Below are 25,336 nucleotides of genomic sequence, written 5' to 3' on the forward strand. Positions count from 1 at the left end.
CCTTACCCTCGGTCCTCCCGGCCATCTCTGGCATCAGCCTTTTCAGGGGCAAAGCCCAGATGGCTCATGCAGGGTGATGCTTCTCCCAAGAGGGAAAGGAAAACAGGCTGGCTAAAATAGAGAAGGAACTAGAAGACACCAGGGTCTGTCCTGCCACCAGCTTGGCTTGGTAGCCCCATGGGATTTTCCTCCCCAGCGCTCCTTCCCCTGAGCTGCGGGGCTTACTTTATAATCTGGTCAGGCACCGGCTTATTCTTGAACCTCAGGTGTTCATCCAAGACAGGCTGGACAGTGAAACACTGGATGTCTGCGATTCCTGCAGTTAAGAACTCACAACGTGTCGGTCGGGGGGACAGTTCCAAGCACGGTAGGTCCCAGGTGAGACCTCCCAGGATAGTCCTTCTGGGGCCAAGTTTTTAATGCGTGACCATGGCTGCCAACTAGGTCCTAGTGAGCAGTCAGCAGTCACCGTGATCCTTATCAGAGCTGCCTGTCATTTGCAGCCCATCCCAGGGCTCAGCCTCTGCGAACAGTTGGTTAGTAGTCCTTAATTATCATTCTCATTCCTAGATTATCTTCATTAACAAGAATAACACCTAATGCATTTACAGCTCTCAATCCATTGCAGAGCACATCTCCCCATGGTCTCCTTTCACCTCTCCGGTTCCGCTGAACAGTGTTGTTAATGTAAACCATACTTTCCAGAGACAAGGACATCAAGGTCAAAGAACCTGGACAACTCATTGAACGTCACACAGCTTGTGAGCACAGAGCAAGGGCCTCTACTTGGGTCTTTTAACCCTAAGCTTGGAGTTCCTTGAGTCTAGACTTCTATTCAGAGCTGCTCTCTGTCCAGCAGCACCACCGTCATCTGAGAGCCTGTTAGGACTGGTGAATCTCAGGCCCCACCTCAGACCTACTGAATCAGAGTCTGTATTTTATAAGATACTCAAGTGATTCGTATGCATGCTCTACTTTGGGAGGCACTGCTTTAGAGCAGACGAATACACGTCGTTTTCCACTCCAACTCTGAAAGTTTGAGAGTAACTGCCTGGGGCAGGAAGGTAAGGCAGTGTCCAGGCTCAGTGGGAAAGAGGTCCATGATTGATTAGTGATGCTTGCCATTGGCACAGGATACAGGAGAGGCATCACGTGTGCCAGATCTTTGTCATGCCTGTTCTAGACCTTTATTCACTGTAAATCGATAATATGGCAAACCAAATAAACAAGGTCAGTAGCCACTGGTCCCATCCCTGGACCTTACTTCCCTTTCCCTACCTTCCATGGCTTCTCTACCCATCTCTCTTCTTCAGGTATGCAAGCTCTCTCATCCCTCTATTCTACCCCTGATGACCACCGTAACTCCAAAACCTCCTCCCCTGAGCCTGACATTTATGCCAATTAAGGAATCAGACTCCTCTTGTTGGCATTCAAATATGCCAATATTTGAATATGTTGTATTCAAATATTCTAATAGGATTCCAACCCATTTTCCATTGTCTCTGAGTATCCAACAGACTATACTGTTCCCTTTGTTTGTACTATATCCCCACAGCTCCATGGGCATTCAGTTTACTCTCATCGAGGTGTCCTTTTCCTTCCTGGCCCGCCACAGCATCACATCTGTACTGAGGACCCTTATCTCTCCAGCTCCCTCTCTTCTCTCTACTGTCCCTTTCCCATCAGATTGTGAGCTTTCTGATGCAGAAGCTAGGGCTCTTTCACACATAGAAACGGCCAAAACATAATTCCAAGTTAAATTTAACACCCCTCCCCCAATGAATTCACTCCATACTACTATGTTGGGGATTTAATTGTTTTACCTCCGAAGCGTATTTCCGCATTAAATGAGAGTCCCTCAGAGACAGACAGATACACAGACAGACAGACAGACAGACACACACACACACACACACACACACAGGGGTGGGGAGGGCAAGAATGAGCAACACTTAACACAAATGAATAAACCTCACTGAGAGGATTTCCGTAATCAGGAAAACTAACTTCTTTCTCAAGTCAAATAGCGAACAGCCGTCTCTGGATGGAAATCACCCTGGATTAAGTCTAGGGCAGGAGTTGGCAAATTATAGCCCTCGGGTCAAATCCCGCTCACTGCCTGTTCTTGTATGGTTCACAGCTAAGAACAGTTTTTATATTTTTAAATATTTGAAAAACAAGAGTATTATGTGACGTGAAAATAATATTAGGTTCAAATTTTGGTGTTCATAAAGTTTTGTCGGGGCACAGCCCTACCGTTCCATGTACGTATCACCCGCGGTTGTTCTCCCACAACGGAGTTGCGTAGTTGTGACAGAGACACATGGCCACAGAGATTAAAATATGTCCCATCTGGTTGTTTATAGAGAGGTCTGCCAACCCCTGTTTTAAAGTAGGTTCTCAGCCATGTCTACCAATCTTAGCAGCTCGACTTGGCCCAAGAGGAGAATCCAAACTTGTCCTAGAGAAGCCACTGACATCAGAGCCCTCTGATCACATCCAGCGGGATGCATGGCTAGACTCTCTCACCACGTGTGAATCTGTGATGGAACCATGTTGAATCTATGCGTGGAACTGTGGTCCCGAGGTCTGGGTGGAGGAGAGGTCGGGAGGCAGGAGACACCTAACTAAGAGACCTTTGCTTTCAAATGTCTTCCACTACTTGGATACCTAAGTGAGAAGATATGAGATTTGTCACCTTTCCAAACTGCTTTTAGCTTTGCAACACATGAAGGCAAGAGGACAGAGCATTAAGAGCTCAGATTTTGGCGAAAATCACACCTGAGTTCAAATCCTAGTTCCATCAATTCCTGGGACCTTGTACAAGCTGTTTACATTTTTTTCAGCCTCAGTTTTCTTATTTGCAAAACTCAGAGTAATAACACCCAACTCATAGGATTATTATGAGGATAAAATGAAACAATGCATGAAAATGCCTGGTACGCCAGCATGTTACAATAGCTAATAAAGAACATTCTAGTCATTAATCTTAAACAAAAAGATGGCATTATAGAAAAAATGCAGACTTTGAGACAGATAGATCTTGGAGTTCAAAACTCAACTCCATCATTAACAAGCTTTGTGACCTTAGGCAAACCACCTTACCTCTCTGCCCTATATGTTCCTTCTCGATGAAATAGGGAAAATTAATACCCACTTAATAGGGTTTTATGGGGATTAGGAAAATATTAGTTATAAAACACTCAGTCTCATGTGTGGCATAAAGAGGATATTTAGCAAATGTCAGCCCTCCCTCTTTCGCTTTTCTACCTGGTTCCTGGAGCTGAATCAGTCCTGCCTATGATGATGTGACCCAGTAACACATGCTCTCTCCTCCCACCACGAGTTAAAAGGTCACAGAGCTGTTCAACACCAGCATAGCCACTTAGAAGGGCCTTAGTACTAATCCCGTGTCTCGCCTATAACCAAACTCACATTTGTAACCAGCCAGCCCCACCACCGGTTGCATTTCCTCCTGCAAATAACCATGGTAGAGCAGGCATGAAGGGCAGGCAAGCATAATGAAAAGGTTGCAGATGAATATTTATCACCCGAGGGGAAAATATTTGGATGAAGGTTCGGCAGACTTAGCAGACCAGCCATGCAACCTGTCAGCCCCGTTTTCAAGGCTGTAACTTAATTTGTGCTACAGGGTGCAACGCGGGAGCCAGGTGAGGTTAACGCACCCCCTCCCCCCTCACTCAGCTGTCTGCCTTATCCTTGGGTTTGTACGCTGCCTGCCACACCGTGAGCCCTGCCTCAGCCCAGCGTCAGCTCCTGGCCTTGTGAACATTATGCTTTGCTACATGGGAGCCCGTTTCCACCACACTGTACCCAACCTCACCAGCACCGTCTCCTGTCACCTTGGCCTCCTATGTGTTCCAGTGAGCTGACTCGATCCGTGCCTCCCTCCCTCCTTCCTTTTGCTACTTGTCTATCTTTCTTTTCCCTTCTCTCTTGGTTTCATTCTCTTTCTGTTAACCGGCAGGTATTTTCTGAGAGTTGGCTTTGGCGATTACTGCAATGAGCAAGGCACTGCGGGTCTCTGCCCTACTAGAGCTTGCATTCTAGTTCTACCTTTGAAAGCACAACAGATAATGACAGATTGAGATCAATTCCCTAAAGAAAACAAACAGGGTTTGAGAGAACCGAGTTCAAAAGACTTCCAATAAGGTGGGCAGGGAAGGCCTCTTCTGGGTGGTGACACTGATTTAGGATCTGATGGGTGAGAAAGGAGCCCTGGGGGAAAGGCATTCCAAACAGATGGAAGAGAAAATTCAGAGGCCCAGAGGCAGAACAAGCTGGGCATGTTTAAGGAACAGAAATAAGATCCATGTGGTCAGAGATGCATGAGAAAGGGAAGGAAGAGCTGGGGGTGCTGACATTGGAGACACAGGCAGGGGTCGATGATGGACAGCCTGGCAGGCCTTCGTCAGGAGTTTTGATTTTAATTTAAGGGCAACGTGGCACCATTTCAGTTCTTGGAACCTCGAGGCCTTTGCACACGATGGTCCTTCCCTCCATCTGGGACATTCTTCCCACCTCCCACTAATCTTTGGCTCTTTACTCACCTTCAACATCACCTTCCTCAAGGAAGCCTTCCCTGCCCTCCCAGTCATGGTATCCTGAAGGGCTTTCTTTCCGCATTGATCACATTTTTATAAATGCATATTTCATGATGCAATTAGCTGTTCACTAGCTAGACTGGAAGCTCCCTGGACGTAGGACCACTTTGTGAGTGTAATCTTGCACAATGCTTGACAGAGTCAGGGTTGGATAGCACTCATCACAAGAAAGAAGGAATCAGTGAGTGAGTGAATTTGTCAATGAATCCAATGCTTAGAGTTTCCTGAGATGGGGTCTTTTCGGACCCCACGCTAGACACTAAAATTGGCACCACTGCAGCGCTTACGGCAGCAGCTCTGAGCTCTGCGGTAGGGCTCTGTGGACTGACGTCCATCCCGGCAGGGCTGCCATGCCTGGCCCTGGGCTGGGGCATTCTTCAAGGATACACTGGCCCGGGGCGTTCTTCACGTCATCCCCGGGGGCGGAGGTGGTGTTCATCTTCTCTGCGTTGGGGAACTGGCTCATCAGCTGCATCTGGAAATCTTCCCTCCGCTCATACTCCTTCCCTCGGTAGATGAACACTTTGTTCTGCAGAGAAATGACAGAGATCCCAGGGCCCTGGCTTGGAAGAGATGGTTCAAGAAAAGCTGGGAGGCTTGTCATGAGCACAGTGCTGTGGTGACCTCCTATAGCATTCCCTGCTCTCTGTTCCCGCGCTCCCCGCCCCGCCCAAGGAAAGGAGGAGCTCAACTCACTGTCCTTCAAGCTGGGCACACCACTTCTTTAAAAAGATTGGTTCTAGAAGATCATGGATGCTGAGAACTTATTCTTCAAAAAATCCTATGTGCAGCTTCCAGAATAATTCCTCACTCAGCTTTCACTGTGTCACACCCACTCTCCCATTTACATCACCACAAAGTTTCCTCTTGCCTTTTATGGACCATGTGGGCTGGACCTGTGGGCTGAAAGGGATCAGCTTTCGGGTCCTTCATCACTTGGCTCCATGGAAACATACTCTTTATCCTTCCTTGACCACATTAGCCTCTTCTAGACCGGTAGTTTTCAAATAGGGGGTGATTTTGCCTCCTAATAGATGCTGGCAATGCCTGGAAACACTTTTGGTTGTCACAGCTCCAGGGAGAGGTGCTACTGGAACCTAGTGGCTAGAGGCCCAGGATGCTGCTGGACATCTTTCAATGCACAGGATGGGCCCCACGGCTAAGAGTTATCTGGTCTAAAATATCCACGGAGCTGAAGTTGAGAAACCCTCTTCTAGACTACATCTGTGCCACTGTGCTGCCTTTAATGGTCCCTAAATTCTTCCGTCCAAACCCACACTTGCCATTGACCTCTACATATCAGTGCTTCCAAACCTGGCACCACATCACAGAAGCCTAGGAGCCTTCTAGGAGTTCAGATTCTTGGGCCTCACTCCAGACCTGCTAAAATGGAATCTGTGGGAGTAGAGCCCAGGAACATGGGCTTTTAACAAGTTCCCCAGGGGGTTGTGACACAGGATGAGGTATGGGAAGTCATCTCTATCCCAGGGAGGCGACCCTCACTAGCTACCCCCTCTGCAGCTCACTCCGGAGAGAGCCACTCTGACTTCCACGGGTCGACTGGTAGTGGTGAGTGGTTTATCTCCTTGACCAGACTCAATCAGGTGAGGTCAGGTTTCTTTTGTATCTCCCTGACCTGAGGATTGAACCACAGAAGGGAAGTGTCCAGCCGACCTAATCCAACTCTCTCCATGATGAATGAATAATTCAGGGAAGCAGCGTTCAGACACTGTGCTCCAGGAATCCCCGAGGGTCCCCAAGACCCTGTCAGGGCCTCACCAGATTAAAACTCTTTTCAACATAACACTAATCTGTCATTTTCCTTTCTCACTCTCCTCTCTCATGAGTGTACATCTAAGGCTGCTTGATGTGTGGTACCACAACAGACTGAATGCAGAAGCAGGTGTGAGAATCTAGCTGTCTTCTCTTAATCAAGACATTAAAGAGATGTGCAGAAATATGAAACAATTTGACTATGCTGATGTTTTAATTGGAAAATGTAGTCATTTTTCACAAAGATGTAACTTATGTTAACACATGATGGGTTTATTATTGTTATCTTTAAATACATGGATACAGTTAACCCTCCGTATCCTCCAGTTCTTAATCCATGGATTCTACCAACTGTGGATCAAAAATATTTGAAGAAAAATTCCAGAAATTCCCCAAAGCGAAACTTGAGTTGGCTGCACTCCAGCAACTATTTACAGAGTGTTTGCATTGTTTTTGGTATTATAAGTAATCTAGAGGTGATTTAAAGCATTTAGGAGGTTATATGCAAATACTACACTTTTTAATATAAAGGACTTGAGTATTCTCAGATTTTGGTATCTTCAGAGGGTCCTGAAAGCAATTCCTGGGGGATACCAAGGGAAGACTGCATTTTAAAATTTTCTTAGTTTTAATTTTGAATATCATAAATGCAGATAGATAAAGTCTGCAAATACAGAAGTTCTTCGGGGGCCTTGATAATTTTTAGGAGAGAAAGTGGCCCTGAGACCAAAAGGTCTGAGAACTAGTGCTCTACAGTGCCTGCTGGGTAGCAGAGCTCCTCCAGCCTCCCCGAGTGCCTCCTTCCCAGGATGGGGCGCTCACTGCTGCACGAGGCGACCCTGGTCACTTGTGCATAGAGAGACACAGGGAGCGGCCGACGTGCTGATGATGGAGGGGATTAGGGAGTGTACGGGGGGGGGGGTGGGGTGGGGACAGCCCTCGGATGGAGAAGGCACAGGGTCTGAGCACAAGAAGAGCTGCAAAGCACATAGGGAGAGCCGGGATGCCACGGTCCCGGGCCCCTGGCCCGTGTCTAAGTCACTCACAGACTTACCCGAAGGAAGGAGGGGAAACCCTGGCCATAGTATCCCACAGCAAAGTAGTCTGGCTTGGGTCTGAGGATTTTCATGATGCTTTCATAGAATTTTGCTTGCTGGATCTGAAAAAAGAACACTCATAGCTTGTGACAACACAGACGTGTATTAAAGGCACGTTCAACTCCAAGAGGCCACAGTTTAGACAGGATCATTACACCAGAACCAATGTGCCGAGTGCACGTTTGCATATTCATGGAAGTGTCTGTGATCATGATAGTAATAGCTGTATTTACAATATACCAGCTACCTTGTTAATTACTCTACCTGCACTAGCATATTTACTTGCATCACCCTCATAACAATCCCACGGAATTGTATCTCTGTTTTGCAGGTAAAGGAATTGGTATCTCGTAGCACAGCCAGTAAGTACAGAACTGAATCCAGCCAGCTGTTCAGAGCCCCCACCAGCATCGTCCCTCCACTCTCACCGGGAATGTGTTTGTGACGGTCTATGGATGGAGAAGTGTTTTTGGATATAGACGTCTTCCTGTGGGTGTACCCCTAACATATCTCATCAGTTTTAAGAGGTGTGTGTTTTTCACATTTTAACATCTTCAAAAATAGTTTGTGTTTTACTTTACATCTAATGGCATCTTCCAATTGCTATTAACTGGAGAGAAACCATGACGGGGCGTGTAAGATAGAAGGTTGCACCTCACAAAAGATGGCATCTTACACTTGACACAATATGGAAGATAAATGTGTGTGGCCCTGAACATGAGCCTGTGCGATCAGGGCCTGGTGCATGGACGTGCAAGCCAATCTGCGTGTGCGTGAATGTACACGGGGTGTGTGTGCATGCGTGGACGTGTGCTCTGTATGTGCCTGTGCTCTGCACATGTTTAGAAGGCATGTGTGCCTCCAAATCCACACACATCTATGTGGACAGACTCAGGGAGATGTAAGTGTTTCTTGGTGCAAGTAGTGTGTGCATTTGCGTCATACCTTACAACACGGTCCTCCAAACCCTTCCCCCCACCAGAAAAAGCTTTCGATCCTCTTCCAACATTCTGACTCTCGTTTTATAGTTCCCTAGAAACAGCGGGACTGGCCTCTCAAAATGGGCTCAGATGGGAGCCTGGGGTCCTGGCTCTCAGGCCACCAGGAGTTCCGTGTGGAGGAAGCAGCCAAAAAGTTCTGCATTTCCCCTGCAGAGGCCACCTCCCTGCCAAGCCCTGGCCTCTGCAGCATAAGCAGGATAGGCTGGCTTCCCCCCGCTTTCCACCTCCCCCACCAAATCACGAGCTTCAGGAACTAATGGGAATGGCCAGATAGGGAGCATTTTCATGTGATTTATCTGTTAATCAGAGAGCACAAATTTGCGTGTTTATTTAATTGGTTTAGTGATTTGTGGGAATTTTACTGCAAATGTAGCACCGTGTTTACTGGGTGTGCCACAGCAGCAGCAGCCCCGTGCCAAGCAGGTACTTAACACTCTATCCGAGAAACTGTTGCTGGTGAGTTTTCCCAAATGACCTCCCTTTGGAAATAGCCCCACCTGGGAGGGAGATGCTCAGCTCAGCCTGGCTCAGCTCCAGCCCTACTTCCGTTCCTGTCCTGGTGTCCTAACCCCACGTGGCCTCCTGCCCTGGCTCCCCCTCTCCCCAGCCTCTCTGCTGAGCTGAGGCCCTGAGCACCCAGGCTCCAGGGCAGCCAGCAGCCCCTGGAGGCGCCTTACCAGGTTCTGGCTCAGCAGCTCGTAGTCGAAGATTTCCATCTCATACTGTTCTGCCAGCTCCTTGCACAGACTGATGGCCTCTTCCCACATCTACAAGGAAGATCATGGCAACAAACGTTAGGGGGCCCTCCAGGCCTGCAGAGACCAGGGCAGCTCTCTGCTGGGACTGAGCCACAGGCCCCACTCTGGCCCAGACCCAGCCCCACACCCACGGAGCTGAGCGCTTCCTGGGAAACAGACCTGTTCTCTGCCTCTCACCCTAGCTTTGTGATAAATAATGGAACACCCACAGACTAGGCTAAATACTTTATTTACGTGCTCTCTGGATCTTCACAACCCCTCTGAGAGGGGACTAGTAGCATCTTCATTTCCCAGGCGAGAAAGAGAGGTTCAGACCAGCAGAGCATCTGCCCCAGGTCAAAGGCCCAAACAAAAGCAGGGCCTGGATGCACACCTGAGTGTGACCCTAGACCTTGTACTTAATTCCCTCCCTTAGAAGCGCTCAGTAAATGAACATCTGACTGCCTCAGCTCCCCATGTGCAGGTGCGGCAGGGAGCTGGTAACACCTTTTCCCAAAGAGAAATGGTTCAAAAAGAAGTCAGCAGGCAGTGAGCTTCTGGGGAGAGAATGGAGGCCAGATCCTGTTCTCCTGATGTTCGCTCTTGGGATCTTTCCTCTCTGCCAATCCCGTCACTTTCCTTTTTCCTTTGGCCAACTTTCTTCCCTCCCTCCCTCCCTGTCTCCCTCTCTTTCTCTCACTTAAAAAAAAAAAATTGTGGTAAGAACACTTAACCTGAGATCTGCCCACTTAACAGATTTTTAAATGCACAATACAGAATTGTTAACTATAGGCCCAATGTTGTACAGAAGATGTCTAGAATTTATTCATCTTGCATAAATTAAACTTTATATCCATCACTTTTTAACGGCGTTATTTAGGGTGAGTGGGCCGGGGCAGCAGAGAGGTGGAGGTGGGGGTGATACTAGAGTAATGAAGAGTGATGAAAACGTTTTTTAAATAGGTCTTTTCCATCTTTAAAAAAGAAAAATTCTGAAAAACAAACTCTGGACACAGGGGGTCCCTTTAATCTGCTCCGTTTTGACTGAAACCAATAGATCATCCTTTCATTCTAGACCAAAGGGGTCAGGAGAGAGGCAGGGGGAGGTGCTAGGTGGGCTGGAGATGTGTCAATCTCAAGGGACACCCATTACATTTCACATGTGGTTTAAAATGGAAGATGCACCTAAATGGAGAAGCTGGGGGATGTGGGGGAGGAGGGAGGGGAGGTTGCCAAAATGCAGTGTGTGCTTTGTCACAAACGTGCTCTCTTTGCATCCAAGCATAAAAATAAATAAAAGCAAGTGCCGAGTGGAGAAGCCGTAGCTGTAAACCCATGGATAGTTTAGTGAGCAGCATAGAAATGGTTTATGTGCCAGTAGGAATCAAGTCCACAGACCAGACTGGGCTGGGGCTTGCTTGCTCCTTAGCCTGAACAAGAAGATGGTGGTAAAACCCCTGGGCCGGGCCAAGGGGCTCTTTGGCTCAAGTGGAAGTCTTTGCCAACTTCTCACCATAATAGGCCAGAAATACTCTCCTCATGTGTTAAGAGATCACTAAGGGGCCAAGGAGAGGGATGGGCAGGGACTCAGATACCCGGAATTTCCTTCAGGTCTGCCTGTGTGGTCACTGGGACCTCTGATAGTCACTGATCCCTGACTCTCATGCATTAGTTACTGAGCACCTGCTGGCTTCTGGGCATGGTATACAGTGATGGAATAGTGATAAAAATGAACAAGACACAGTCTCCGCTTTCATGAAATAGAAGTGAGCAAAGCATACACATAAACAGATGTACTAGTTGGGTTTTGAGGGATGTATAGGAGTCCACCAGGTAATGAAAGATGGACTTATAGAGTAGAAAGTCATTGTGTGTGTCTGGATCAATGAGTCTCCATGAAGGGTAAAGGAAGTTAAAGGGATGCTAAAGAGTTTGGGCTTCATTCTAGAAGCTACCACATCTGTGGCTTTCAGGGTGAGCTATACCCATCTGCTCCCTCCTCTCTGCTCCCAAAGTACTTTAGCACCACGCTGTTCCCTACCCCCTTCCCCTTTATTGCCCAACACCAAAGGGCTGTGTGCAAAAAAAAGATGATGGTAAGTCTGCTTTGCCACTAGATAATAAGCCCCTTGACACTAGGGATTATGCCTTTTTCCTCTCTGCTCGGCACAGGGTGGGTTGAACTGGATACTTGGCAGAGGACAAAGCTTGACATATCCTTTCGGGGCTTTCACACTGTGACTGATTTAATCAGGTGATAAACCAAGAGTAAGCTCTGAGTTGATGCCCAGCAGGACAGGAGGTTCCAGGGATGGCAGAGTCTCTGCCCTCAAGAGGCTTATAATCGTAAATTATGAAAGCAGCGTTCTCCAACTGCTCAACTCCTGGGAATTTATAAGCCCTTCCATAGACGTTACCTCATTTTATCTTTCCAGGGAAGGTGGGAAGATCAGACTAAGACAGATGCAATGAATTGCAGTGACAGGACAGGCCAAAATTAAGCGTTAAATTGTATTTTGATGAGCTGTAAGAGGCCTTGCCATTCAGAGGAGAGGCAGGGCTGTAGGTAAGCCGGAGGACTCAAGAAAAGCTTGATAGAGGAAGCGGCCAGTCAACTGGGACATCGAGGGCAGAGTAGGTAATAATGAAGACAGTTTAAAATTTAACAAGCTACTACTAGGTACCCGGTCCTATGCTAAGTGCTCTACATGCATTTTCTCACCTAATTTTCACAATGCAACTAGGAAGTAGGTACTATTAATGTCTCACTATTATGGATGGGGAATTGGAATCTCTGAAAGGCCAAGGGGATTGTAGGTGTAGAGGAATGAGGCTTGAAGCGCAGAGACTGAGCACTTAGCTGCCATGCTATTTTTCCTACAGCATTTGGGTTAGTGCTTCCTGAAGGTCCGCTAGAGACTGGAGGATGGGCTCTGGCCAATCTCCAGACCAAACCCAACAAAACATCCTGTTCTTGCTGTTCAGAGATCAATGATGGCACCATAATGTCATTCAATTGAATGTCATACATTCAATTAATTCATTTATTCAACATGTACCTTTGGGCCCCATATGTCAGGCTCTGTGCTAGCTACTGGGCACTCAGCAGTGGACAAGGCAAGTCTCTGTGCTCATGACCTTCTAAAGGGGGGACGCAGACGTGAACAAGTGAAGACACAATGATCAAGGTCATGTCTGATAGTGATAAGTGCTTTGAGGAAGCAATAAGGGTGACTCACAGCAGGGGTGCTACTGTGGTCTTGTGTGGTCTGGGAAGGCCTCCTTTAGGACATGACATCCTTTGCTTGGGCAAAACCCTGAGCTGTGAGAAGGAGCTGGCCATAGTAAGATATGGAGGAGAAATGTTCTAAGCTGGAAAAAGCAAGTGCAAAGGCCCTGAGGTGGAAAAGAGCTTGGCATAGAGCATGTGAACAAGAGGGAAATTAGCAGAGATGAAATGCGAAAAGTAATCAGGGGATAGCTGGTATGGGGCCTCTTGGGTCATGGGAAGGAGTGTGTAATTTGCTCTAAGTGGATGGGATAGCCATTTGAGATGACTGTAAGCCAGACAATGGCGTGATCCGATATGTTTAATGTACACCATTCCCCATATGGAGGATGATCTGTTGGGGGGAATAGAGGATGCAGGGAGATTGCTTAGGATTCACTGAATGTCCAGGTGAGCACTGTTGGTGCCTTGAATAGAGGTGGCAGGAATGGAGATGGAGAGAAGTGATCAGACTTAGGGTTGGGTGGGAGAGCCGACCAGACCTGCAGATGGACTAGGTGTAGAATATAGGAGAAAACAGTCCCTCCTGATAGCTAGGTTTCCCAGAGAGAGAGGAAGGGCAGGGACCAATTACCTTTCCTTTGTCAAAGTAGCCTATGATGATCTCATAGAGCGTCTCCTTCAGCTGCCGGTGGGTCTGGGGGTGCTGCTGGCCTGTCTGCATGACCTGCGAAGCACACTGCTCATCCGACCACTGTGGAGAGAGGATACACGCAGTTACCTGGGGCAGGTGGCTCCCCACTGCTGAGGAGTGGGAGGAAGCCCTACAAACACCCCTGCCAGCCTCCTCGCTGCCCTGAGTGTCAGTCAGAGAGACGCTGGTCTGCAGTTTCCACAGGAAGCGCCTCCTCACTTCTGCAGAGTCACACTTATTTGACTCTCTATTGGCTTATGCGCATGGATTGTAGAATTTTTCTCTGAAACCCTGCAAGACATGGTCCCAGCTCTTCAAAAGCAAAAGGTAATCCTTCAGACTTTGTCCTCCTCCAGCAGCACTTTCAAGAGAAGAAAAACAGCTCAGAGGGCATGCTAATGATTTATCCTTGATGTTTAGATGTTACATAAAACAGTTTGAATGTTATGTAAAACTGCAAGACATATCTCGGGGGGTTGCTGCTGCTGTGAAATGTGAAGGTCACTTGAAACCTTATGTGACCAGACAAAGCAGTGCAGAAAAGTAACCTGCCAGGTTAAGAGTTTGGGGACACAGAGCAAAACAAAATTTATTTGGCTAATTCTTTTTCTTTTCTTTTCTTTTCTTTTTAACTCTTCAGCTTGCTGTGAGGGCTCCATGGGAATCGCAGCATGAATTGCCTTCACTGGAAGGGCAGTACCTTGAGAAGCCAGGTGTGGAGAAGGAGCGTATAGGCAGCCTCTGTGTAATTGTCACAGTCCAGGTGAAGGTCGCGGAGTTTGTACAGGTACCTGTTTGGGGAAACATGCTAAATCACCAGGTGTGATAATAAGGAGGCAGGTGGTAGGGCCAGGCCACAGAGAACAACTGGGTACCTCTTGGAGTCACAAAGGAGTCCTCCATTGCCTCTATCCAGCCTTGGATAGGTGACAATGACAGCACCTAGCACTCATGGGGCATTTAGTGTGTGACAGGAATCATGCTAAGTATTTTAAATGCCTCAGATCATTTAATCTGCCTGACAATCCTATAAAATGGGTTCACTGAGAATTCTTATTTACAGATAAGAAAACTCTGGCCTGGAGAAGTTAGGTGCCATTCCAGCCAGTATTCAACTTGATACTGAAGACTCTGGCCAATGCAATATGACAAGTAAGAGAAATCAAGGAAGGAGAAATAAATAGCTTGTCAGAGGTCATGTGCTAATGAATGAAGAACTGGAATGTGATCCCAGTCTAACAACCTTCAGAGCCTATCCTCTAATCACTGTATGACTCCAAGGGCATGGACAAGCCACAGCACTGTAAAGGCCAACTCCTACCCTCTCTTCAATGCTCTCTAGGTGTAGAGGAACTGAATTTTCTGATAAGAAAAGGAAGTGGGGGCTTCCTAGGTGGCTCAGTGGTTAAGAATCGGCCTGCCAATGCAGGGAAACGGGTCCGATCCCTGCTCCAGGAAGATCCCACATGCCGCGGAGCAACGAAGCCGTGCACCACAACTACCGAGCCTACACTTTAGAGCCCGTGAGCTACAACTATTGAGCCCATGTGCTGCAACTACTGAAGCCCATGTGCCTAGAGCCCGTGCTTCAAAACAAGAGAAGCCACGGCAATGAGGAGCCCGTGCACCACAACGAAGAGTAGCCCCCACTCACCGCAACTAAAGAAAGCCCACGCACAGCAAAAAAAGACCCAATACAGTCAATAAAATAATAAATAAATAAATAAGTAAATAAATAAAAGAAAAGGAAGTGGACCAGGAGCTAGAGATTGGATATTCACGTGGAGGTCTGGAGCTGTCAACAGAGAGAATCTACTATTCATTCAACTGTAATCACATTTCCAACTCCCACACTTTTGCAATGTGACCATCCAGTTCTGAATCCTAGAATGATTCTACAGTTGAAAGGTGTTAAGTACAGGACAGGAATAAAGGAAAGGAGCTTCGGTCAATTATTTGATATGTAATAAGTATTAAGGAGCAGTGAATTAACTTCTCTGTGCTTTAGTTGGCACATCCGTAAAATGGCAGTGCTAACAGAACCTGTCTATAGGGTTGCTGGGCCTATAAGCGCTAAGCAGACTGTGTATAAAAGGCTCTGTGAGTGACAGCCAGCATTGCTGCTAATAAATGCGAGTGTGCACTGAAAATGATTAGCCCGTAGCCAGTGCTGAGCAGTGACAGCTATTATCTATTATCATTGTGAACCAGGTTCTTCTACAAAACATTCCCTCCTGCCACTGTTGAAAACAGAATCCAGAGCCAAAAAACCACTGCTTTGGTGACTTGCATGTCATCAGGAATATTTATGTGAACCCAACTCTCAGTGATCTGGTGACGGGAAGATGCTGTGATGCGGTGCCCTTGGCCCTTCCTCCAAGAGGAAAGGCGCTGTCTGTAATCATGCCAAAATTCTGCCTTGGCTATCTAACTACAGTGAACAAAGGGCTTCTCAAGCATCTGTACTCAAAGCAGGTCTCAATGCTCAGGCTTAGATTCCTGTTATAAGAAAGCTTTCTGCATAGAATGTCATCCAAGGAGGAGCTAGAATTTAATGTCCCTGGCTACATAAAACCTGGCCAGTGGGCCAAATGGAGGCTGCCTGAACTCAGGGTAGGGACTGCCAAAGATTCTGAGGGGAAGAAAGGTCAATTTATGCCTTCTGATAACTAATGAGCTAGTGACCTTTTGCTCATTTATTTATTCAATCAGGAAAGTTGTATTGAGCACACAGGCTGTCCCAGGCATTAGAGATAAATGGTGGCAAAAGCAGATACCATTCTCAGGGTATTGGTCAAATAATCAAATAAGTCATTGCAAAAATACAGCTGTGATCATTGCTGTGAAGGAGAGGTCTGTGGTCCTATGAGAGCAGGAGTCATCCAGGTGGGCTTCCAGAAAGCTTCCCCTAGTATGACAGTTGGTCTGGGATCTGAAGGTAAGAGGATGAGTGGGGGAGCATCCCAGAAAGATTCTTCATTCACTCATTCCACTAATGGGTGCTTTTTATATTATATTGACTCATCCTCTCAACAATTCTTTTATAGATAAGAAAACTGAGACATACATTAAAGTAGATAGAGCTAGAAGTAGATAGAACCAGGTTTTGACACCTACTATTTCTGCCTCTACAGTCACTCTTCCCCCCTTAACTTTCTGCAGATCAATAGAGCTATCAGTGAAACTGCATGTGGCCTGCATGTAAGGCATATTGAGCCTATGGTCAACCCTTAGAAACCCCTGTGTACATGGTCAAATCCTATCTTATTTAGGATTTGGACCTGCCTGTCCTTGGTCTCTTAGATTCCTGATGACTGGGTCCAAAAACTTTAAGAGAGCAGTCAGAGGGAGAGCTTCCCTGCTGCTTTCAACTGCTTCATTGGCCAAGGCACCCCTCCTATCCTTTGTCAACTCAAGGGTTTGGTGATAAACTATAGCGCTCAATGGGTGTCTAGGGATTCAAATGCAAATAGATGCCAGATGGGCAGCTTGAATGAGGTAGATGGGATGAAGTTCAATGGGGAATGGAGACGATGTTGTGACCAGAGCACTCCTGTCCCATCTGAAGGGACCGCTACCACCTAGCCTAGGCAGTGGTCCTCAGAACAGCCCAGTGTTGCCATACCTTCTGAGTTTTTCAGAAGAGGGAAATTTTGATTTTTATGTAACATCTCTAGACTTTTTAAAATTTGGCAACCAATTAAAAATGTTTTTAAATACTATGCCTGCCAAATAGGACAGATTTTCATACTATATTCTGTTTACAACGTCTGGTTTAGGCAAATGTGGTTTTCCTAGATTACTATAGGATTCACATCTCCAAAGCTTATGGAAATCTGGGATTCTACATCTGTGTTTCTAAAATGGGAAGAAAAGAAAAGATGTTGGGGGAGAGAACCATGTGCCAGGCACTTTACCTGTAGCATCTCATTTAATCCTCAGAACAGAATGGAAACATTGTACATGGGGAAATCTCAGCCCAAAGACACTGAGTGACTTATCCAGGGTCAAAGAGGAAAAAAGGTAAAGCCCCCAGGCCTACTGGACCCAAAGCTCTATGCTACTACAATAAGCCATGTCTAGTGACGTTATAAATACTAACCAAGCTCAGGACAACCTATGGAATTATCTTTTTTCCCCAAATGATAGTGCATATTTCTGGAATAATGCTAAACTAAGTACCTAAAAATAGTTGCAGTAATAGCAGAGTGAGTTTGGACTTGGGAGTCTCCGGTCTTTGACAGAATGTGTCAAAAGCCTTGAAAGGGACTTGGTTGTTAACCTTAGTCAATTCCACTTTGTGGGCTTTTGTCTCATAAGGAGATGCATAAAGATATATGTCTAAGAATTTTGTTGTTGTGCTATTTATGATCGAAAAAAGTTGGAAACAACCTAAATGTTCAACAACATCGGATTGGCTATATAAATTATGGTATATTCTGGAAAGAGAATTTTACAGCTTCATTAAAAATTAGGCTGAAATACATCTGTTGACATAGAGTTCTTGTCAAGCAAAGAATAAATTATGGGCAATATGATCCCATTTTTGCAAAAAATAGACATGCATAGAATTTGATCTATATACAAATATTAAAAGGTCTGGGAATATGTATAGACTATGGGAGTTTATTTCATTGTTTGTTTTGTTTGTCTGTATTTTACGAGGATTTTTGGGGTATTAACCACGTATTATTTTTGTAATGAGTAAAAATAACAATTAAAAAAAAAACTTCAGAGGAAAAAAATGAGATTCTGAGAAATATTGGCAAGGGAGTTCTTTGCTTCAGGCAAATGTCCCCCAAAATCCTTCATGTGATGTTCAAATAAATATCTTTTAAATGCCTACAAAGAAGTGGGCATCATACATCCTGGTATTTTGTTCCCTTTGAAGATGGGCTGGCCCATGATCTCACTATATGCCTTCCAAACCCTGGACTAGGACTTCACCAGCTTTGTAAAAGACACAGGTACAATTCACCAGCTCAATCCACAGCTAAATAGCATGGCAGGTCAGAGAACTTCAGGTGGATTTGGGGGGCTGATTGCAGGAGAATGGAAGGAGTTGAATTTGGGAAGATTGATAGGAATCAGAACACAGAGGGTCTGGGTGTCAGCAAGATGTGCTTAACCTCTATGCTGAGGGCAGGGGGGAGCCATTGATGGATACTGAGCAGGAGAGACACAGCAGGCCGGGATTTCAGAAAACAAAACTCTTACCTTATGTACATCTCTTCCCGGTTATTATCTTTGTAGAAATTCTAGGTAAGGGAGGAAAAACAGTGATGAGTGTTTTTCTTTGCAGAGCGGTAGGGTAGGGGTGGAGGGCATTGTGATGAAGATGAGAGGAAATTGCTATTTACTACCCAGGTGAGATGGGAGCAAGAAATTTACTTTCCTGAATGCATCAAACAGCTTATTCTGCCCTGAAAGTCACTCTCCTGATCCTTAGACTATAAAGGGACAGAGGAGGTATCTCAGCCATCACATCGGGGGGTGGGGGGGGTGCTATCCAGCTATTTGCTGCACCGAGAGGTAGGCTGCAAGATTGAAGCCATTTACTCTGACAAAGTCTACTGTGAAAGGCAGCCCAGCTTGATCTTTAAAAGCTCAGACCCTGCACTCAGGTGGACCTGCGTTGGAATCAGAGTAATAGCAATAATCAGAGTAACAGTAATAATAATCACAATAGATCCCAGTGATGATAACAGATCATAACTTCTGATAGTGCAGAAATATCAGCAATTATGCTGAGATTCCACAGTCAAAAACATTTAAACTTAGCAATACCTATTCCAGCTTGGGGCTCATGTAGACCAGTAGTTGTCCCAGAATCCTGTGCATTTTAAAACAAGTTCTTACAGATTTTGAGCCAGGAGGTCATAACGTCATCCTTGAGCCACACTTTGAGAAAACCAGGTATAATTCAATGCACCCATGAGCACCTGAGGCTTTGAAAGGGCGAGGTGATGTGCTCCAAGTGTTCCAGGGCACGGTCAGTGGGTGGCAGAGCCATACTAGACTTCCAGGCACGCTCACCCCATCCTGTTCTTCTTGATACCGTATTTAAGCCACACACCAAAATCTAGCAGGGTCTAACTGCTTATAGATCTCCCTGTCCCAACTTTCTCCCAGGTCAGATTCTGAGAGTTGAAGGTCATTTCTTCAACCAGCTTCTACCTCTCCAAAGAGAGAAACTAGAAAACCCCTCTTTGTGCTCTTTATGTAAATTGGGCCTTGTGGAGTTGTTAGCAATGAATTCCTTTCTGCTGTAATCAGTTTTAAACGCCCCTTAGCATTTCAGAAAATCAATAGCAATATCTAGGCTATTTAAAAAGAGTACACTTAGGATAAACAGAGGACATACAACAGACCTATAGGGACAGGATTTATATTTCTGGAGCACTGGCAATGGCAGCTGGGATTGATGTGATAGATGCCACGTGGTCTCTTGGCAAACTTTATTCATTTTAACCACTTTAGGGTGGGCTGGCATGGTGAGTATGAAGTATTATGGCTGCTACTAGCTGTCTCACAACCACATCACAGGACATCTGAAGTGTCCACTGTTTGGGAGCTGGCCCATGGCAGGTCATGTGGTACAGGGATGAAAAGTCCGGGTTTGGGATTAGCTGCTCTGGTAAGCCTACCCTATAGTGATTTTCTATAAATCCTAGTTATAATTATTACTTCATTCTGTAAGAGAAGGAAACTAACACACAATGAGCATTTAACCAGAGGTCAGGACTGCATAACCTATGAAATAGGTATTATTAATTTCCCCATGGAACAGATAAGCAAATTGAACCTTCAGAAAACTTTCTTGACTTGTGTATTCTATTAATTATCAGAGGTAGGATGAGAACCCATAGGCTATGTAACTCCAATTCATACTCTTAACCTCTTTATACTGCCACCTTCATTCTGTGTGATGCTAAAAGAAATACTGTCATCTCTTGGTATCTGCAAGGGATTGGCTCCAGGACCCCCAGAGACATTCAAATCTGAGGATGCTCAAATCCCTTATATAAACTGGCATAGTATTTGCATATAACCTATGTATATTCGTAAATTTTAAATCATCTCTAGATGACTTATAATTACTTAAACAATGTAAATGCTATGTAAATAGTTGTAAATCCAGTGTAAATGCTATGTAAATAGTAGCCAGCATGTGGCAAATTCAAGTTTTGCTTTTTGGAACTTTGTGGAATTTTCTTTTCCCTATTATTTTCAATCTGTAGCTGGTTGGATCAGCGAATGCTGAACCCTTGGATAGGGAGAGCTGACTATCCTCATTCCCATTTCATATATATGATAAACTGAGGCACAGGAACATGAAATGATGGACTTCAAGACACAGAGCTAGCAGATGTCAGGGTAGGGATTCATTCTCACATATACCTGATTTCTAAAGCCCTTAGCGCTGCTTCCCTATCCAGAGCAATAGTGGAACCCGAAGCCAGACCTGCTCCCAAGACTCTGATCTGATTGGACATGGGGAGAGCCCCACATACCAGCAGGTTCACCGTGCAGCTCATGCGGTTGTCTTTGCTCTCGTCCGTCATCACACCCCGGTAATCCAACAGCTTCTCCAGGAGGCCTTTGACCAGATTCACAAAGTTCTCCACGGACTTGGAGATAGTCGGGTGTTCTGCAGCACACTCCATCAGGCTGCGGCACAGACGGGAGGGCAGTGAGCTCGAGGCCGTGGGAGAAGGAGCGTGCTGGGGCTAGGGGTTGGGGGCAGGGCGGCGAGTGGGGCTCGGATAGGGGGAGTGGAGTACAAGCCAGACAAACCGGTGAATTCAAGTTCCCCTGGTTCATTGGCTCATTCTGTTCCTTTATTCAATCACTTAATCATTTATACACTTATTTGCCCATATAGTGTAGAAAGTATTTAAAAATTTCCCCACCATCAAAAAGAGACAATATAAAAATAAATTTCTAGTGTGGGCAATGGTATGGCAAAATGGTCACCTTACAGACCTACATTGGGAATAAATCAGTACAACTCTTTGGGATAGCGATTTTCACAATATCTGTAAAAATTGTGAAAGTACATATCCTTTGATCCAGTAATTCTACTCTGGGGAATCTATTTTACAGAAATAACCCAACAAGTATGTAAGGATATATTTACAATACAAATTATGTCTAGTAGTGAAATAGGTGGAACCATCTTAAATGGACAGTGAAAGCATATTCACAAACTGTGATTATGACGTCATTAAAAAGTATGAGAGATCAATGTTTTGAAACAAAAAGCTCTATAAAATATACAGTTGAGAAAAGTGAGTCTCAGAACTATATTTGTTTTTCATTTAACCAACTCACAAAGGCATTATTCTAAACATCTTACAAATTTTAATTTATTTACTCTCCCATCACAGTCTTATGAGATAAGATGTTTGCAGATGGGGAAATTAATGCACAGAGAGGTCAACTAACTTGTCCAAGGTCACACAGTTGGTAAATAACAACAGTCTGGCTCCAGCATCTGCTGTCAACCACCAAGTGCTATATGTGAGTGGACATGGATGTTTACTTTATGTGTCTCTGTGTGTTTACACATGTGACAGAAAGGTCAGGAAGAATAAGCATCAAACTAAATGCACGATGCTTCTGACAAGGGGTCTAGGTGGGGGAATAGAGAGGGACAATGCTCATTTTTTCATTTAAATGTGCATATAGTATTTGAACAATTTATAGTATTTGCTGCAATATTAATCTTTTAAATTAAAAAAAAAAACCAAAAATTAAAATAGTGACATTCCTTAAGTACCTATTAGTTGCTAGGCACTATGCCAGTTATTGTATAGGGTGGGGATGGGGAGAAAGATATAAAAAAAAAATAGGAAAAGAATCATGCCTACTCTTAAGCAGCCCACAGGCTAGGTAGGGAGAGAAAGATAGATTAAAATTTTGGTTAATGACTACTTCTTTTTAATCACTTATTCTGCACCAGACACTAGTCACTTTTTCTAAAGAAATGATCATGGTCATTCTGATAAGTAAAAATTATTCCCCTCATTTTGCAGATGGGGTAATCAAGGCTCAGGGAGGTTAAATGTTCTTCCAAGTATCACTCTGATAGTAAGCGGTGACCTTAGGAATCAAGACAATCACTGTTCAATATTTCCTGCAGAGAAACACTGTGGCGTGTCATCAGGCATCTTGTGTAGACAAGCCCTTCCCAGGCTACTTTTGTTTCTGCCTACTCTGCCCAAGCAGTTTAAGTCCCAAGAGCTCCTAGGAGAAGGAAGGTGAGGAAGGCAAGGACTCTGGAGGGTCATTTTGCCCAGAAGCCAAGCCAGGCTGCAAGGAGGCGACGTCTCAAACTGTGGCTGCGATCAGACAAATCCATCTTCGCCGTGGGAGAAGCACCTGTGCCCTGCTCTCAAGGAGAGATGCAAATCGCCCTGTGATTTAGGCCTTCTGGCTCAGTCACAGCTGCGCCTAACTCCTTCTGGGATGGTCACTTCCAGCCTTGCTTTCCATTCTAATGACAATGCAATGAAACTCTGGCCCAGTGCTTGGGGTGTGATTTCTCACAGACTCCCAGGTAGAAGGCATCTGAGGGCCTGAGCACGGCCAGACCAGTGGCTCTCCGCCCTGGTCGCATGGTAGAATCACAAGGGGAGCTTTTACAAAGCTCAATGTCCACTCTAGGTCAATGTCTTTGTATCTTTGGGGATGGGAGCCAGGAAGCAGTATTTTATTGTTTAAATTCTCCAGGTGATTCCAATGTACAGCCAATATTAAGAACCATTGGTTTTGTCTGCTGCTTTGCAGAATTCAGTGTGCATGGGAGTCACCTGGGCACTGCGTTCATGATTCTGATTCAGCAGGTTCAGGGTAAGGCCTGAGATTTAGGGTATAGCATCACCCTAAGCTCCAGGGTGATGCTATACTGTTGGACCTTTGAGAAGCAACGGTTTAGAAAAACAAAGTCTTGACTTTCTTAGTCTATTCTTTAGCCGTAAGGTAAGAAAACTGCTCATACGACCTAGGGTTGGTGAAACAGATGGGCAGATTGGTTTGAAATCACTCATCCATCCACCATCCACCACCATCCATCTATCCATCTATCTGTGCACTCAACATGTACTGTTCTGGGAACTAGGGATTCAGAGATCTCGGAACTAGCAATTCACTGACCTCCAGGAGTTCACCGTCTAGCAGTGGAAGCAGATACAGAAATAAAAACTAACTGTAATACATGAGACTATCGTTTATTGAATACCTATGTTCCAGATGTTGTGCTAAGCTGGTTTTCTCGATTATCTTGTTTAACACACACATAATCTCCTTGAGGAAGGTGTTATTATCACCCTCAATTTGTAGGCTAAGCTCGACGTCCTGCCGAGGTCACACAGCTGTTCCTCTCCTTTGAGTCCAACAGGGGAGTATAACAATGAAAAAGACCTATGAGACTCTCCAAGTGATGCGATAATCCCTCTCTCGGTGGAGGGAGGGGTAGCAGAACACTGGCCCCTCTGCATCGATGCTCCTGCATGGGTGGGGGCTGGGGGGAGTGCCCATCTCCCTTGAATTGATTTGCATTCACTATGGGAGGCCTTCAGAGCGAGGAGCCCAGGCCCACACCCTCTGTCAGTGCTTACTGAACTGGACTTTTCGCTTATTCCTTTAAAAACTATGTACGGTGTGCTTCTCTTGACAGGTCCACTTTCAGCTGAACTGGTTTGAGTGGGATCTCGGCCCCAGAGCATACCCTCTCTGTCCCCTTCAGGCTTCCGGCCCCCTTGCCACTTCTAGAGATATTCCCAGGCAGGTGGAATACAGGAGGGTAGAATGTGTCTCATTCCTCCCTTCAATGTGGGACTCTCACTTTAAGACAGACATGCACTAATGGGAGCGGGCTCCAAGAAGAGCTCGAAGGGTGGGCAAGAGCGGGACACTGTGTAAGGTTGTGCACCACACAAGAGCATATGAATACTTAACATCAGCACCACCTCATGCCCTAACCCTTGTGCCTTGATGTGGGGCTTCGGCTGCCACTGGAAGGGAAGCCCTGTTCTATTCACAAAAGCACGGCCCAGTTACCAAGCCATGTGCCCACAGAACTGTGTCTGCCCAGAGTGGGCCCTGCGTATCAGTGGAGGCCTTGAATGAGGGGCTGTGAGGAAGGGTTAGAGGAGCTGAAGCTGACTAGTCTGGAAAAGAAATGATAGGTAAGCTCCTGGCTTCAAATAAGCACATCAATATCCACCTGATTAATGATAATAATAGCTACTATTTCCAGACTACCTACAAGGTGTAACAAACTGTGCTAAGCATGTTTCATGATGTGTCTTGTTTATCCTCAATAAAAATTCTAAGAGTTGGATGGTATTTTTATCCCCAATTTACAGAGAAGGAAACTGAGTCTCAGAAAGTCAAAAGGAAGGAGCAGGGACTTAGCCCCTGGATGTTCTGATGAGGTCCTGACTCTTTGGGTGGGGCTTGATTAGTTTCGCAAAAATCATTCACACCTCTATTTCAGAAGAAAAATAATGAGCTGTTTTTAATTTCCTCGACCTCTAAGGACTCCTTCTATAAATAATCACTCAGGAAGGATTTGAAAATCCTGCTGATCATCTGAAGACTGGCCGCAGGGCCCCATCCGCTTATAAACGTGGAAATTGCCGGCACTATCCCTCCTTTCACTTCTGGTCAATATTTAGATTTTTCTTTCTTGAGCTTTAAGAAAAACATTAACTCAGGCAAAATGTCAACTCCCCCCTGGACAATCAGTCTTGATACCTACCCGAGGAGCAAATGATGGGTTTCTCCTCTAGCCGAGAGGCCTTTGCTTTCTAGGTGTTTAGTGAGGGTTGTGCAGTGGTAGGAGGGGACGAGGCCAGCTGGGATGGTGCTGCCTGGGACTCAACTCTGTCCACTGGGCTCTGCCTGCTGGGCAGGGGAGGCAGGGTCACTGTGAGGGTCAGAACAAGACCCTCAGTCTGCTTTTGTTGCTAAAGTTAAAATATTCTAAGAGGACTGGGGAAAGAAATCAAGATCAGATAAATATCAGAGAATCATACAAATCAGGGAATCTACAATTAAGAGGGAATTTGGGATGTGTGAGCCACATTCCTGAACCTCAGGAGAAGTCTTCACTCTTATCATGGTGTCAGAGATGGAAACTGGGAGTTAGGTGAGGGATCGAAGAACACTTAT

The 25,336-nt window shown here is 45.6% G+C and overlaps 1 protein-coding gene across 1 annotated transcript in view; it reads right to left on the reverse strand.

Moving 5' to 3' along the window:
• DOCK2 (dedicator of cytokinesis 2) overlaps window positions 1–25,336 on the reverse strand; it is a 414,056-nt gene that overhangs the window by 25,279 nt on the left and 363,441 nt on the right. The window contains exons 35-42 of the mRNA XM_057729388.1: window positions 20,671–20,827; window positions 18,374–18,414; window positions 13,857–13,947; window positions 13,097–13,216; window positions 9,174–9,263; window positions 7,453–7,557; window positions 5,013–5,154; window positions 226–307 (exon numbers count right to left, since the gene is read on the reverse strand). Of these exons, the coding sequence (XP_057585371.1) occupies window positions 226–307; window positions 5,013–5,154; window positions 7,453–7,557; window positions 9,174–9,263; window positions 13,097–13,216; window positions 13,857–13,947; window positions 18,374–18,414; window positions 20,671–20,827 (828 nt within the window). The remainder of the gene's footprint in view (window positions 1–225; window positions 308–5,012; window positions 5,155–7,452; window positions 7,558–9,173; window positions 9,264–13,096; window positions 13,217–13,856; window positions 13,948–18,373; window positions 18,415–20,670; window positions 20,828–25,336) is intronic.

The sequence above is a fragment of the Hippopotamus amphibius genome, chromosome 1 (genome assembly GCF_030028045.1).
Source record: "Hippopotamus amphibius kiboko isolate mHipAmp2 chromosome 1, mHipAmp2.hap2, whole genome shotgun sequence".
In the NCBI taxonomy this organism is placed as follows: domain Eukaryota; kingdom Metazoa; phylum Chordata; class Mammalia; order Artiodactyla; family Hippopotamidae; genus Hippopotamus; species Hippopotamus amphibius.